The sequence below is a fragment of the Harpia harpyja genome, chromosome 11, assembly GCF_026419915.1.
Source record: "Harpia harpyja isolate bHarHar1 chromosome 11, bHarHar1 primary haplotype, whole genome shotgun sequence".
Classification (NCBI taxonomy): Eukaryota; Metazoa; Chordata; class Aves; order Accipitriformes; family Accipitridae; genus Harpia; species Harpia harpyja.
Window position 1 is genome coordinate 45,278,078 of NC_068950.1, and position 13,774 is coordinate 45,291,851.

At 43.9% G+C, this 13,774-nt stretch overlaps 1 protein-coding gene across 1 annotated transcript in view; it reads right to left on the reverse strand.

Moving 5' to 3' along the window:
* Nucleotides 1-13,774, reverse strand: part of NEGR1 (neuronal growth regulator 1) — a 296,169-nt gene that overhangs the window by 50,205 nt on the left and 232,190 nt on the right. The window contains exon 6 of the mRNA XM_052801771.1: nucleotides 9,156-9,307. Coding sequence (XP_052657731.1) covers nucleotides 9,156-9,307 — 152 coding nt within the window. The remainder of the gene's footprint in view (nucleotides 1-9,155; nucleotides 9,308-13,774) is intronic.

The following is a 13,774-nucleotide window of genomic DNA, read 5'->3' on the forward strand; positions in this document are numbered from 1 at the left end:
TCTTGCAGCCAAAAAAAGAAATCTTTTTTTCTTTCCAATTTTCTTCAGTTCACAAACTGTTCAGATCCTTAAGAACATGTAGCAGCTCTCAGGAAAATGTAAATAGAAGCTGTGGAGACCATCTCTATCTCTATTTTTTTATATAATCTCTAAACTAGAGGACACTTGACACAATAGAAGCACACACGCTTTTCGGATAAATATTGTTTGGTTTCAAGCAACTGCTTCTGTTAAATAACCTAGAATTTATTTGGTAAATTATGTCAGTTACGGCATTTTCCAACCTGTTGGACTGAAGTCTTGGGTGTATAATCTATTCTATGATCTTCATGAAAATTCTTGATATCCTCGATCAATAGCTAATTCCTTTTTAAAGCTCCATGAGCTTTGGTCTCAACAACTTGTTATGAAAATAAGTTCTACACTTAATAATATTTTAATGAAGAAGTGCTTTGCATTAAGTTTAAAATTTGCCACTGATTAGTGTAAGTGAAAGCTCTCTTGGGCTTGTTTTATGAGAAAACTTCCTAATACACCTTCTCTAGACTAGCCAATATTTCAATAAGCCCCTTTTCCTTTAGAAGAGAGACAGTAATCATCTTTAATCTCTTGACATGGGAATTTTTTCATTTTTTGTTTCCTATCACCCCCTTATGAACCTCCCCCTTCATTCTGCAAAATTTTTGAGGCCAAGGCTGAAGTCTGCATTCCAGATGGAGTTGTAAAATATATTTATATCATCACATTATAGCACTTCTAGTTTTCATCCCATTTGTTACGCATGGTATTTTTGGATTTTCAGTTTTTCTAAAAAGTTAAATTTACTTCAAGGTATTCTACCCCTTGAAAAGAAACACAATTTCAAGAAAAGCTCTGACCACCAGTGCTCCTCATGCTGGTCAGGGCAGGGGCAGCCGCTGCCTTCAGCGGCACACTATAAATAAGTTCCACAGATGACCTTGAATGTTTTAGGTATCAGTTAATTATGATGATTAAGATGAACATTTAGACATGCTTCTAGACATGCTTCAACCTCTCTGACTTATCCAGTTCAGTAAGAATATGTGTCTAAACATTGTTAGCTATGGTTATAATTGCACAATTTGAGAATATAAACATGTAACGAAACAGAACATAAAGGCAACTTCGGTAAGGATCCATAGCAAAGATCACTGGGGTTTTTGTTTGGGGTTTTTTTTTTTGCCCTCAAACACAGATACGCTCTCAGGCCTTTAAAGTTTCTTCTAAATGTCAAGGAGAAACACATGTTACTGGCCTTGCTCAGACAGGTTATTTCTACCTCGTCCCATCTCAGTCACTTATTGTCATATAATTCATAATAAAGCTCAAGCTGGAAAAGGGATTTAGAGAAAATTTCTCCTTAACTCTCAGTAATTGCTACCTGGAGCAGCGGTTGGCATCCATATGGAAGGATCTCAAACCCAGCATCTAACAGAATTATTACAACTTACATAAATGGAGGATTTGGCCATTTATCTCACTCTGTATGAATGTATGACTTTAAGGTGCTGAGTTTTTAACTCTGCCGGGCTCCTTGTCTCAGCAATATCTCATGAAATTAGTCCCCCAGGTGCACTTGTGATGCAAAGAAAACTCTCTGTTTTAGTCGTGTGCTGTTCAGCCGTGTTGTGTGCTGTTCAGCCTCATTGTACACCTGCATTTCACCCTGTGCGAGAACAGGGAGAGAAGAAAGGTTTTTACCTTGCCTATGAATGCCATTGGGGATGGTTTAAAGTTTTCAGAGAGCTGTTTTCCCTTGGGAACATGATCACTCAATTAAAATGCCCTGGATGAATATACCTTGATCTTTAAGAAAGGTCCCTGAGGAACCGACTCCCAGATTTATAATCCTGCTTCTCTAATTCCCTGAATTTCAGCACACCGATCAGGAGCTGGGTGTCTGTCCCAGTCTCCATCTCCAGGACAGGTCCTTTCCGTGATGGATCACCACTCCCGTAGCAGCCGGTCCTATTAGGCCAACTTGGATGTGGTAAGCAAAACCAAGGACTTAGGCCAGAAACCCCATCAGTGAAAACAGAGCACACATGTGGCTGGGGGGGGGGGGAAGCAAAATCACCTTCAGTCCGTAACAGAAGAGGTATACCACAGACCTTCTGAGCTTCCAGATGGGACAATGCATCAAGCAAAGATTGTCTTTGCCTTTATAAAGGGTATATACCATGAAACCCTATAGGTGCAGACCTGGGTCCCTCGCAGCCGGTCAGAAACCATAAGAAAGCATGATGGCTCAGACGTGTGACAATCGCTTTACAAATGATTTGGAAGTTCCCAGAATGGATTTTAAATCTGCTCCCTGTCCATCACCCCTTCTGAGACATGGAGGGAGAGACCTTCCCTGCATGCTCAGCAGGAGCAGGTCAGGGCAATGACTGCACCCCCGGGGCCAGGACTGGAAGGGATGCCCCCCATGAAAAATTAGGTTCATGGCACCAGTTCTCTGTACACTGATGTCTACAGGAGACTTTGGGCTTGATCCAAACCTTATTAAATCAATAAATGTCTTTTGACTGACTGCAGCAGTCTTCGAATAGGCTCCTAATGTGTACAGGAATTTTCATTTAAATTTTTTAATGTATATAGATATATCTATATACTTTTTTTTTTTTGGTGCAGACCAGCCTGCCTGGCTGAAACTATGCAAATTTAAGTTTGATTTGCTTTGCAAGCTGGTATTTGAGAGACAAAACAGTAAAATCTTTCTTAGGTAACTGGACAACAGCTGAAACTGTGGACACAAAGGGAATTTCCCTGGATAGCGTATTGCTTTCTAGAAATGTCAAATTCGGTAGGCCAGGCAAAGCTATCGAGCTAAAACTTAACAGAAATCTGTCACATATGCAAATACACTAAAATACGATTTCTCAGTCAATAAAACAAAACTGCCGAGTTTAACGATGACACCAAACTATCTGAACAGAAGATGACCCAAGCAGTCCTTGCAGGATAACTAAAAGCTCTGTAAATTACTGATAATAAGGACCGCCTCTGGCAGCACCAGCCTCGCACCAGGGTAATGTGGGAGAACTCCCACAGGAGGGCTGGAGCTCAGTCCCAGGGAGAGGGGAGCACGGCCAGCGATGCAGCCCAGACCTTGTCTGCATCAGGAGAACTTTATTCCAGGCAGAATAACAAACGCTCATCCTGAAGGGGGTCTTGGGCTGCAGCCGGGGCCATGCACCGCGCACGAGGGGAGCACGGCACACCAAGCGCCTGACAGGCACACCGGACCCGCGGCACTGGTAACACGAGCAGTGCAGCCGCTGCCACCGAGTCCCTGCAGCACACGTGCGCTGCACAGCGCCTTTGCTCGAAACACAGCTCCAGAGCGGCTGAGCTTAACAACTTCACATCCCAGCTCCCAGACGTGTAGGGGAGAGGAAAGAAGGAAGGGGAGAGGAAAGAAGGAAGGGGAGAGGAAAGAAGGAAGGGGAGAGGAAAGAAGGAAGGGGAGAGGAAAGAAGGAAGGGGAGAGGAAAGAAGGAAGGGGAGAGGAAAGAAGGAAGGGGAGAGGAAAGAAGGAAGGGGAGAGGAAAGAAGGAAGGGGAGAGGAAAGAAGGAAAGGAAGCAAGCTTGCTAAAGCAGGCATAAGTGCATGCAGAAACCTTTAAGGTTTAAGAAGAGTCACTTCAGGAACATGACTGCAGCCTCGGCATCAGACATTAAACCACTGTTGCAAAACGGCAAGGGAAGGGTACCTGTCCCAGCAGCAAGCCTGCTTGGCCCCACTATTATTGACGATGGTAGTGCAAACACATATGTGCATTGGTACATGAAGTTACTAATTTTGGGTCATTCCCTTGCTCATTTCAGGAACAGCTTTTATGGACCTGGAGCCAATTATTGTGCCATGGCACTGCTCTTCCCTCCCTCTGCCCAGATTGCATTTCTTCTTACTCCTGAGAAACCCTGCTCTCTCTTCTTCCCCTGGTGACTGTGACGGGGGGGAAACAGGCTTCAGCTGCAGTAAGAAAATGTTTGGTTTAAATACAAAGGAAAAGCTACTAATGTAGGAAAGAAGCATGTCTATAAAACGACGGCAATGGTGGAGGGTCACTAGGGATCAAGGGGAGCCAGTCCAACAACTGCCAGGAATGACGACCAGCATCACGAGCGTGCCCTCGGTCAGATGACTGAGGTGATCTCCAAAGTCCCCTTAAGCCTAGTTTTTCTCTGATTTTCATGACTTGGCACTGCTAGGAAATTACCACGGGAAGTGGTTGCCTGTCCCCTTATTTCAAAGATGTGTTATGGCAAGGCCATTATACCACTCTGCAGATACCCGCAATACCTCTGTGTCTTTGACGTTCCAGCAGATGTAGCCAACGCCACGCTAACTACACATAGTGCCACTGAGGAACATGCATATTATTACATGTTATGTGCAATTTACAATAAGTTAATTTAAATTTCTGGAAGAATATTGATTTTTTTTTGCATTTCAGACGTGAAACCCAATGTATTAAAAATATTAATACAGCAGTTTAATTAGGAATCTCTATGTAGGAACCAGGACACAATGCAATCAACACATATAAATTGAGGGCACGGTCTGGCACTTCCTGGAACGTAGAAATGTCTGAGACAAGATTACAAGCATGTTGCACTAACCATAAGTTCACAGTTGGATGCTTATGCAATAAAGTAGTTCTGTTTAGCTGCAGCAATTAATTTAGCACAGAAAATACTACCACATCTCTCACACACCTTGCTATGCTCCTTCTCCTTCCAAATGTCACTACTGACCTTTTCTGCAGCTCTTCACAATTGTGTTTTTGAATAATTACTGACAATATATCTAAGATTTCTGTATAAACCTGAACATCAGTAACACCTGTGGATCATATAACCAGCCATTTAAAGGAAGTAATCTCTTTGGCAGCTGTTAGTAATGGACATGGATGTTTCCTCTGTATTGCAAGTTTTCTTAAGAAAGGTACCACTTGCCTGACAAGTTATTTATAGCATTCCTAAAAATACTAGGGAATGTATAGGAGGTGCTCTTTAGAAAATAAAAATAATACCTTTACTTAAGAATAAACACACACATACCTACTAGAGAAGTAATGATTATTTCCGTCTTCTGCGAGGTGATGGCTGACATGAATCCAGACTTTTGTGGATGACGTATCTTCAGGGGACACACAGAGATCACACACGTAGTGGTGAATTTAATGCCTTTATGAACAGTCTCTTAACTAGATTTATCGTTTCTATAGATGTATAGATTAAATCTACATGCAGATTAAAAACGCAGGATTTCAACCGCTGCTCAGTTTCCTGCCCTAATTCAACGAGTGCTCAGGCAGAGGAGATGAGGACAGTTGTGCCTGCTGGGCTTGCAGAGGTGTGGGGTTGGCATTGCACCCCTGACCGAGCCAGGATGCTAAAATGATGCACCCTACAACCCGACTTACACAGCCTGGACCTTCAGTGCCACGGAGCGGAGCTAAGAGCCCAGTGCCCGGCCCAGGATCTCCAGCAGCTCATCAAGGGTTTGTGGTGGGACCACCTCACCCCACGTCCCGCTGCGGGAGCAGGGGCTGACCAACGGCTCCTCCTTTATCCTCACAGATGAAAGGTAGGAAAAACCTTCTGCCACGACCCAGCTTTGGTCAGAGGAAGCAAGAAATCCACTACCAACCGTGGCTTCTGGCCGGGAAAGCACAAGGTCAGGAGACATCTCGGTAAGGACGTTGCCGCTTTAGCAGCAATAGAGACCATCTCAGTTTTGGCTGCTTGAGAAAAACGGTTGAATAAACCTACCTCGGTGCTAATGGTTAATGATAACTCCCTCCCCTTGCAATGGCCTTGCAAATTTGTTTGTAGGAAAATGCCTTTTGTCTTGAATTAAGGTTGTGCTAATTTAAGAGCAAAATCTGCTTAATTAAAAAAGGGCAATTCCATTCCCCGTTGGCTCCTCGCCCCTGAAGATGGAACCTCTTACCCTGGGTACACACCGTAACACCTCATCTCCTGGGTTTAATGAATCAGCAAATCCATGCTTTATTTACAGGGAAGGACTACATTCTTCTTCTTCTTAAGTACCAGAAATTCTGGGAAAAGCCAGCGTAGGCAGTGCTAAACATCTGATCAATTAGGCCCGTAGATGGCAGGATGGGACTGTCCAACAAGCACTCCTCACACGGGTGCTCTGGGAGGATCACGTACTTCATACGCTTACCCACAAAACACAACACATTTGGATGATACAGAGGACTTAGCCATGAATAATTAGTAAATTGCCATTCATTATTAATTTATTGGAACCACTGCTTCTCTGTATTTTTCCCGCAAGGCTCAGTCTTTCTATTTTACAGCTGCTGAATTTATTATTAATAGCTAGATCTTAGACATGGCCAACAAGTCTTCCGTTAGGGGTATGATAAATTTCCTTACGTTTGCGGGATCTGGGATGTTCGTAACTCCCCAGACGTGAGGTTCTTCTGCAAACTGATCTGGCTGTCTGTCCCCAGGACAGAAGCGGCTCTGGGTGACCTTCTGCTGGGCGTCCCCAGCTCACAGCAGCAGTAGGGTTGTCCTCCGGCCATGGGTGATCAGCCATACCCCAGACAAGTTCTCCTCCTACCCCATCCACCCCGCGGGCACCGTCAGGTACAGGTCCATTCATCTACCCTCTCCCTTGCTCAGTCCATGTCGCAGCCACACAAAGTCAGCTTTTACCTTGTCCTGACATCCCTTTACCCGCTTCATGACTTCCTATTAGCTCAAGGTTGCCTTTATGGATCACAGAAAGCCAGGGCCCTCTCTGTAGTAGAAGAAATAATCCTTTTTCTGGTACCCTTGAGTTTTATATGTGTACAAGGATGCAGACACCAATAATGGAGAATATTCTTAGCTCTGTCCCTGAGAAAGACTCCCAGCTGTGCACAGCTACGATGTCATTTATATATTATACGGGGATGTGCAAATAAAGAAAATACAGTTTTTCTAACTCTACTATACACATTTTTCTTAAAAAAACCCAACAGCAGACAGAAACAGCCAATTAGCAATTACTTAGCAATATTGGGCAAGGTGCCAATACCTAACAGCGGAGGTGTGCAGGCATCCACGCTGTAGCTGCGCGTTGTGACAGCATTTTGATAAAAAACCCTGTGTCTCTGTGCACCCGTTGTGATAGTGCACGGGAATGCAGCGGGGCACGTGGCAGGGCTCCTGAATCGCGGCCGTTACTGGCAGCTGTGCTAATGATGCTCTTCCGACCTCTCTGCATCTCGGACTGTGTTGCACCAATGCAATTAACAGTTTAAAATACACACTGAAATAAGACATCGACATCTAATTTTTAACATTTGTCAAGTAACATGATGATCAAATTATACTTAACCCTGTATTTGGCTATCAAATGTTGCAGCCAGCCATTAACTGCTAACACTTCCCCCACACATACCTGAACCAGCGCATATGTTCAGCTATCATTGCCAACAAAATAAAATGTAAGTAGTGTTTCACAAGAGAAAATTCTCTCTGAAGGATTAAGGAGTCCGTACTTAAGTTGCTAGCCTGTGATGGTCTGGTTTTATTTTATTTTTTTTTTAAAGTGATACTCTTTCTAGATAACATTAATGCAGACTATGAGCAAGGAAAATACTCCACCAAATGATCTTCATTCCCAACTGAAATCTAGATCACCACCTTTTGGAAACCTCTCCTTGTTTCGATTCGATCAAAAAAATCATAGTATAAAATAAGACATTTCATCTTGAAGTCAAACCTCTGAGCTAACATCACCCCCATATTCCATTCTGTGAGGTCAGGATCAGACCCAGTTTTCAGTATTTTCTCTTACACTGTTCTTCTTCACACATCCCATCTCTTTACTTATGGAGAACACCTATTTTTATAATTTGTAACAATGTACTTGGTACTTATATGACATTTTCAACCTCTGCATCTCAAAGTGCTTTTTCAGGGTGGCTACATGGTATCTCAACAATACAAAACTGATAAAATCCTGGCAGCAGCTAAGAGACAGATTCAGCTCTGCTCTGTTCAAAATTAAACCAAACCTTCATTTTACCTTCTCTGAATTGCAAATACACCAAATACTATCTGCTTCTGGCATAATATTCCTTTGTTTTCACTTCTTGCATTTGCTGTTTAAAATAAGCATAACATTGTTTCCACTTTGTTAATGATTTCTCAAGTATTAAATAAAATGGCAGCAAAGGCTTCATGCTGTTTTCTGCTTATTATGTCTCTTCTGCAGTAATTTAGAATACCCTGACAATACATGTCATATAGAAAGTATATTCAGAAGGAAGTTTCACGGCTAGAAGGCAATAACCCTAGGATTTAAGCAACTGAAAATCCACATTTCCACTCAATAAGGAATATCTTTATGTAGAGAAAAGTGTGTAGGATATATTCTAAGTTTTGTCTTTCAGTTTTATCACTATTGCAACAGATTAGCACCAAAGTTCAACTATGAACATCTTCGGATGCCACTAACAGATGGCTAGATATTCAACAAATGTGAAATACTACAAATTCACAGATAAAAATATCTTTTGAGCATGACATTTGAGACCCATTTTAGGTAACCTTCATGCTAAAAATCTCAATGCTTTGCTTTACCTATTACAATGCTTATTGTCTTTTCCAAAAGATTTAACTTCAAGTCCTCCACGACATCACCGTACCAGAGGCCAACGACCGACAAACTGACCTGTGAGCAGGGCTCTGGCACACCCCAGTTATTCAGCTTGTATACTCCTTGAAACTTGCTGGAAAAGTTTTTGTTTACAGTGGTACCTTAGGGATCTGTTATTGCTATTCTGAGCAGGAAGATTCTGTCACGCTAATTCTGCCTCTATACCACGATGGCAGGTTGGGTTTAGTTGTGGGGTTTTTGTAGATTCATAACTCATTGATATCCCCAAAATGTGCCTTCACTTTCAGAACAGAAACCCATTTGCAGTACAGAATAAATAACCAGGTGTATTATTTCCCAGTACTGAGGAACACAATGGTATTTATATGACTTGCGAAAGAACCAGGGGAAAAAAGCACACTACTATTTTTTGGCTTTTGAATCCATGTATGTGGAAACAAACAACCATGAACATTTGCCACATGTCCACGTTACTTACGGTTGAGAGGCAGGCTGGCATTGGTCGTCCCTAGCTTGTTGGCAGCGACACATGTATAGTTGCCAAAATGCTCTTCTGTCACATTGGTAACAGTAAGAAGTGATCTTGTACTATAATTTTTAATAGTAATTCCTTGTTGACCATTGATCAGTCTAGAAAGCAAAAAGAAAATTTCTGTAACTCATATACCATAAGCAAAAAATTTTTTTTTTTTCTTTCTTTGCAGGCATAACTGGTAGCACAGAAAGCTGTTTGCAAGCTGCCGATGTAGTCTGTCGAGCAAAATTAGCATAGCACCAGATCAGAGAGGCCATGGGCAACACTGGAGTTGTGGGGTGTTGAGGGGACAGTTTCTGCCTCTGTGTCCTACAGTCGAAAGAAAATAAAGACTGACACCTGTGGCCCCGCCTGCCTGGCCACAGGACAGGATATAAACTCTCAGATGGAGAGCTTAGATTTTAAATTGGGCAAACCCCACTAAAAATGCAAATGCCCTATTTGGGGCAGAAAAATATCATGGTAAGTCTTTCAGAGTGTTTTTTCAGACTCTGGAGATTGCTTGTGTCCTCACACACCTCCAGCTGATGGCAGGTGAGGATTAGGCAGCCAGAAATGCAACTACGCAGGGTTGTGACCACAGTTTATTTTACAGGCCTCTACAGTTACAAATTAGACTGGCAATTAGCAAAGGTGTGCTACAGCAGCACCGCATCCTGAGACAGCAACCTGAACAGAAACCAGGTAATGAAGCGTAGGAAAAAGCCAAATCAGGGCTCTTTTCCCCCAGCTCTGTTTCCCTGGCTTTGAGCTTCCCACCCCAAATTTCATAGGAACTCTGCAGGTCGTCTGATGTTGCTTACAAAGCCATGTCAGAAGCACCCCTGCTGCACTGGGGCAAAGAAAGATGACCGATTTAAATGTTGCTGTTGTAGGTAAACCATGTCTGGTCAAACAAGGAGACGAGAAGGGTAACCACATTATTAAAATACTAGCTACAGTTGATTAGTCATAATTCCTTATATTTCACATAAGGAGCACAGTTCCAGATTAAGTATACAATTTTTGTTTGATATATTGAAAGATATAATCATATATCCTGGGAATGAATGCAATCTTTTAGCATTCTGTCTAAACAATCTCTTAGCATTCCGTCTAAAAACATTTCAAGTCTATCATTAATTCCACTTCTGCATATTGTGGACTGAATACTTCTCATGGGTACAGGAGTGCCTCTGTTCCCATTTAATCACTACATGCTGGTGCACAGTCAGGGGGATTCTCTTCCCTGTGCAGTCTGTGTTGCTGTGAAGGACTCCGGTCTGCTCTGCGCAGCCCATCGTCCAGGAGAGGACATAGCACACCCCATGGACACACGCGGTTTCGCAAGAAACAAAAAAATGGGATTGAAACGCCTGGTTTGGGGTGAACACTCCAGTCAGAAGATTCATCTTTTCTCCAGACTCGTGAAAGTCAGAAGCTTGTCCTTTCAACCTACGCACGTGCTTCTGCAGGCGGATGTTCTCCTAAAACTGCCCATGCCTGTCCCTCCTCTTTCTGCCTCTCCCACGGAAAAACCCGAGAGCCTCCTCCGCTCCAAAACACACACCCTGCTACGACTCTCCCCTGCCAGCACACGAAGCCGGCGACGGCGTTACCGGCGCGGCAGCAGCGGGTGCCGTGGAGGTGATGCTCGGCGGGCAGAGCAGGCAGCCGTCGGCAGCACGCCCCAGGTCCTCGCTCCAGCCCCAGGGCAGACGCTTCCCTCGGGATGCCCCTTCCCAGCGGAGAGGCCACAGCCTGCAGCCACGGCCACCCTCCCTTCCCGATGCCTTTCGGGATTTGAACCCCCCCCGTCCCCTCTCCTGCCCCTGTCCCGGGGACCTCGGCGTACCGGAGCGATGGCTCCGCTTCCACCCACAGCTTATTTCTACCAGCCGTTTCCGAGCCACCTCCATCCTTTTGGCCCGTAACTACAGCTTGAAGTACAGCATTTCTATGTTACAGCTGTAAGGTTTTAACTCTTTCTTTTTTTTCTTCCCCCAGACAACAATGGGGCATTGGGATTTCTGCCGTCCCTGTGCCCCATCAGAGGTGATGTTTGTATCAAAAAATTAACTGTGTCTGCTTGATGCGTGTGACCTGCTGCCTTCCCCAGGCTGCCAAAAGGACGAGCGCTGTGGGTGCCAGCGCAGACCCCTTCCCTTCTTCCTCTCGCCCTCCCTCCTCTCCCTCCGCTCCCACCAGCGCAGCTTGCACGGCATCACCTTCCCTCCATGTCCCTGCTAGGAACTGGCTGACACTGGGGGGCCAGAACTGGAAGTGGAGTAAATGGAATCGGACAGATACGCATATCAATAAGCTACGTAATCAACAGACCGAGGAGTTGGCATTAGTTAGCATAAACTCAGCAGTTTTGAGGATTTCCATTTGCAGTTGTAAGAACCAGATGCTTTTACTTTTAAATTAATTACTCCCGTGTGCTGCTCTGCCTGGCTTATTGACTGAGCACAGCGTTCATTACTCGTCTGGGTTTTACCAAGTTACTTCTTGGGCTGGAACAGCATTTTAAGTTGTGTGCAGCCACCCTACACTTTTCTTCACCTCGCTGCTTTGTACCACTGGTTATAAAGGGAAGAGTGATCTCCGTTTTATTCCAGAGAACATGCCTATGCATCCAAAGAAGATCATGCATCAGTGCCAGCCCCGAGGGGTACCTACCTTTGGTTTCATTTTTGAATACCTTCACATTATTATAATATATTAAGCCATTATAATGAGTTTTGTTATTTAAAATGTAAGTCTTCTTTGCTTTGTCAAGGATAAGGGAATTAATATTTTTAGATAGGTGACTTTTGGGCTTCTTCCCTGTGGCTGTTTAATGTCTGAGATCTAATTTCTGCGTAACCCCGAAACATAACATACTTGAACAGTTGTGAATTTCAGAAACCAGGACTCGGCACAGTGAAGCCATTCTCCTCTCTGCAGGGAATCCGTCTACAGTTTTAGAAGCCATACACTTTTACAATTTGAAGATGCTTTTACTAACTTTTCCCCCAGATTTCCAGTCCTTTCCCAGCTCACCCCACCCTCCCTGTCTCAGGGTAACCTCAGCTCAGGGTCCGTGCACCACCGGACAGCTCTCGCGTGGAGTTCAAGGCACCGCTTTTGACAGATAAAGTGCTATATCATCTGAAACCCGCCCGTGAGACCTCTTCTCGCCTTTCCCCACTACAACAGGAGGCGTTCAGCCTGCCCGCTCCCTGCCCTGGAAAGCCACCCAGCCTCCCGTCGGCAGCAGCTCTCGGGCTTCGGGCTCCTTGCCTTGTGCTCGGCCAGGGGAGAATATTGCAAAGCACGCTTGTGCACCAGCGCTTACGGGAAGTTAACGAACGGCGACTCTTGTGAGCTTGGTGATTAGGTAGAATTAGTCCTGCAAGCTCTCTGCCTTGAAGACCAGTAGTTTTAACTGGATGTAGTCTGCGACTGCTTTTATGTTTAGTTTTAATGGCTGTTTTATGATGAGATGATCCCTGGAGTCTGGAAACTGTGGGTTTGGATTTACATTATTCTAAGTAACAACAATACAGTTTACAGGCCCAAAAGGCTTGTTTCAGACACTGAACATACACTTAGGGTTTCAGATCTAGCTCCCTCTGTTCATTTATTCAACAATTCATCCAGATCTATGAAAAAAAACAAAAAAGTCCCAATCCAAGACTTGCTGAAGAAAATGGGATTCTCTCTATTCTATTAGCAGAAAATATAGCAGGGTGGGCACTCCCAGTATATGAATTTAGTCTTGTAGTGTATCTGCAAATTATCTGCAGGATAATGTACATGCTACTCTGAACTACCTATGAGAGCTGACTCTTCTCAGTTTTGCATTAAAACAATGACTGAGCTGCCCAAAGCTCATTCTGTGCTGGCTTTCCACCATCCAGAGGTAAAGGGGATATACTGGAAGAAAAAAACCAATGTGTATGTATTTTCCTCTTTCCTGCAAGTGGTGAAGGTTCAGGGATCCCCAGTACCTTTGTAGTCATATATGTCTGGCATATCTGCCAACAACAGTTTAACAAAAAAGGACGGACCATTACATCTAACGTAATACTTGAGCAGTAAGACACGACAGGACAGTACATTTCTTGCTGATTATAGCAAGCCTCAGCTGACACACCAACTGAAACAGGAAACAGAAGGCACAACTTTGGTGTCCTGAAATGCTCTGCTTAGTCTCTCCTGCTGCTGCTGTGGCACTGAATGTGCTCATGAAGAAAGGAATTGGTCAATGTTATAAATAGAAAGGTGATTATCACGCTGGAAACGGCTAATTGAATCCAGAGTGCTAAAACCTGCGCTACAATACTTTCTACATAAAGTATGTTTCTGCTGCAACTCCCCCCAACACGTATACAATTTAATATGCATCTCTGGAAACAGGATGCAGATGAATTTTGCCGACAGAAGAAAAACATTTACCATTACATATAGTAAAGATCAATTATATTGTTTTAGAGGATGCTTCAGGATATGGTCAAAGTGCAATAGTTATGACTGCTCTGAAAAGTCACCAAGGAAGATGAGCAGCTAATGCTCCTGAGGGGGAGCAGCTGGCCAGT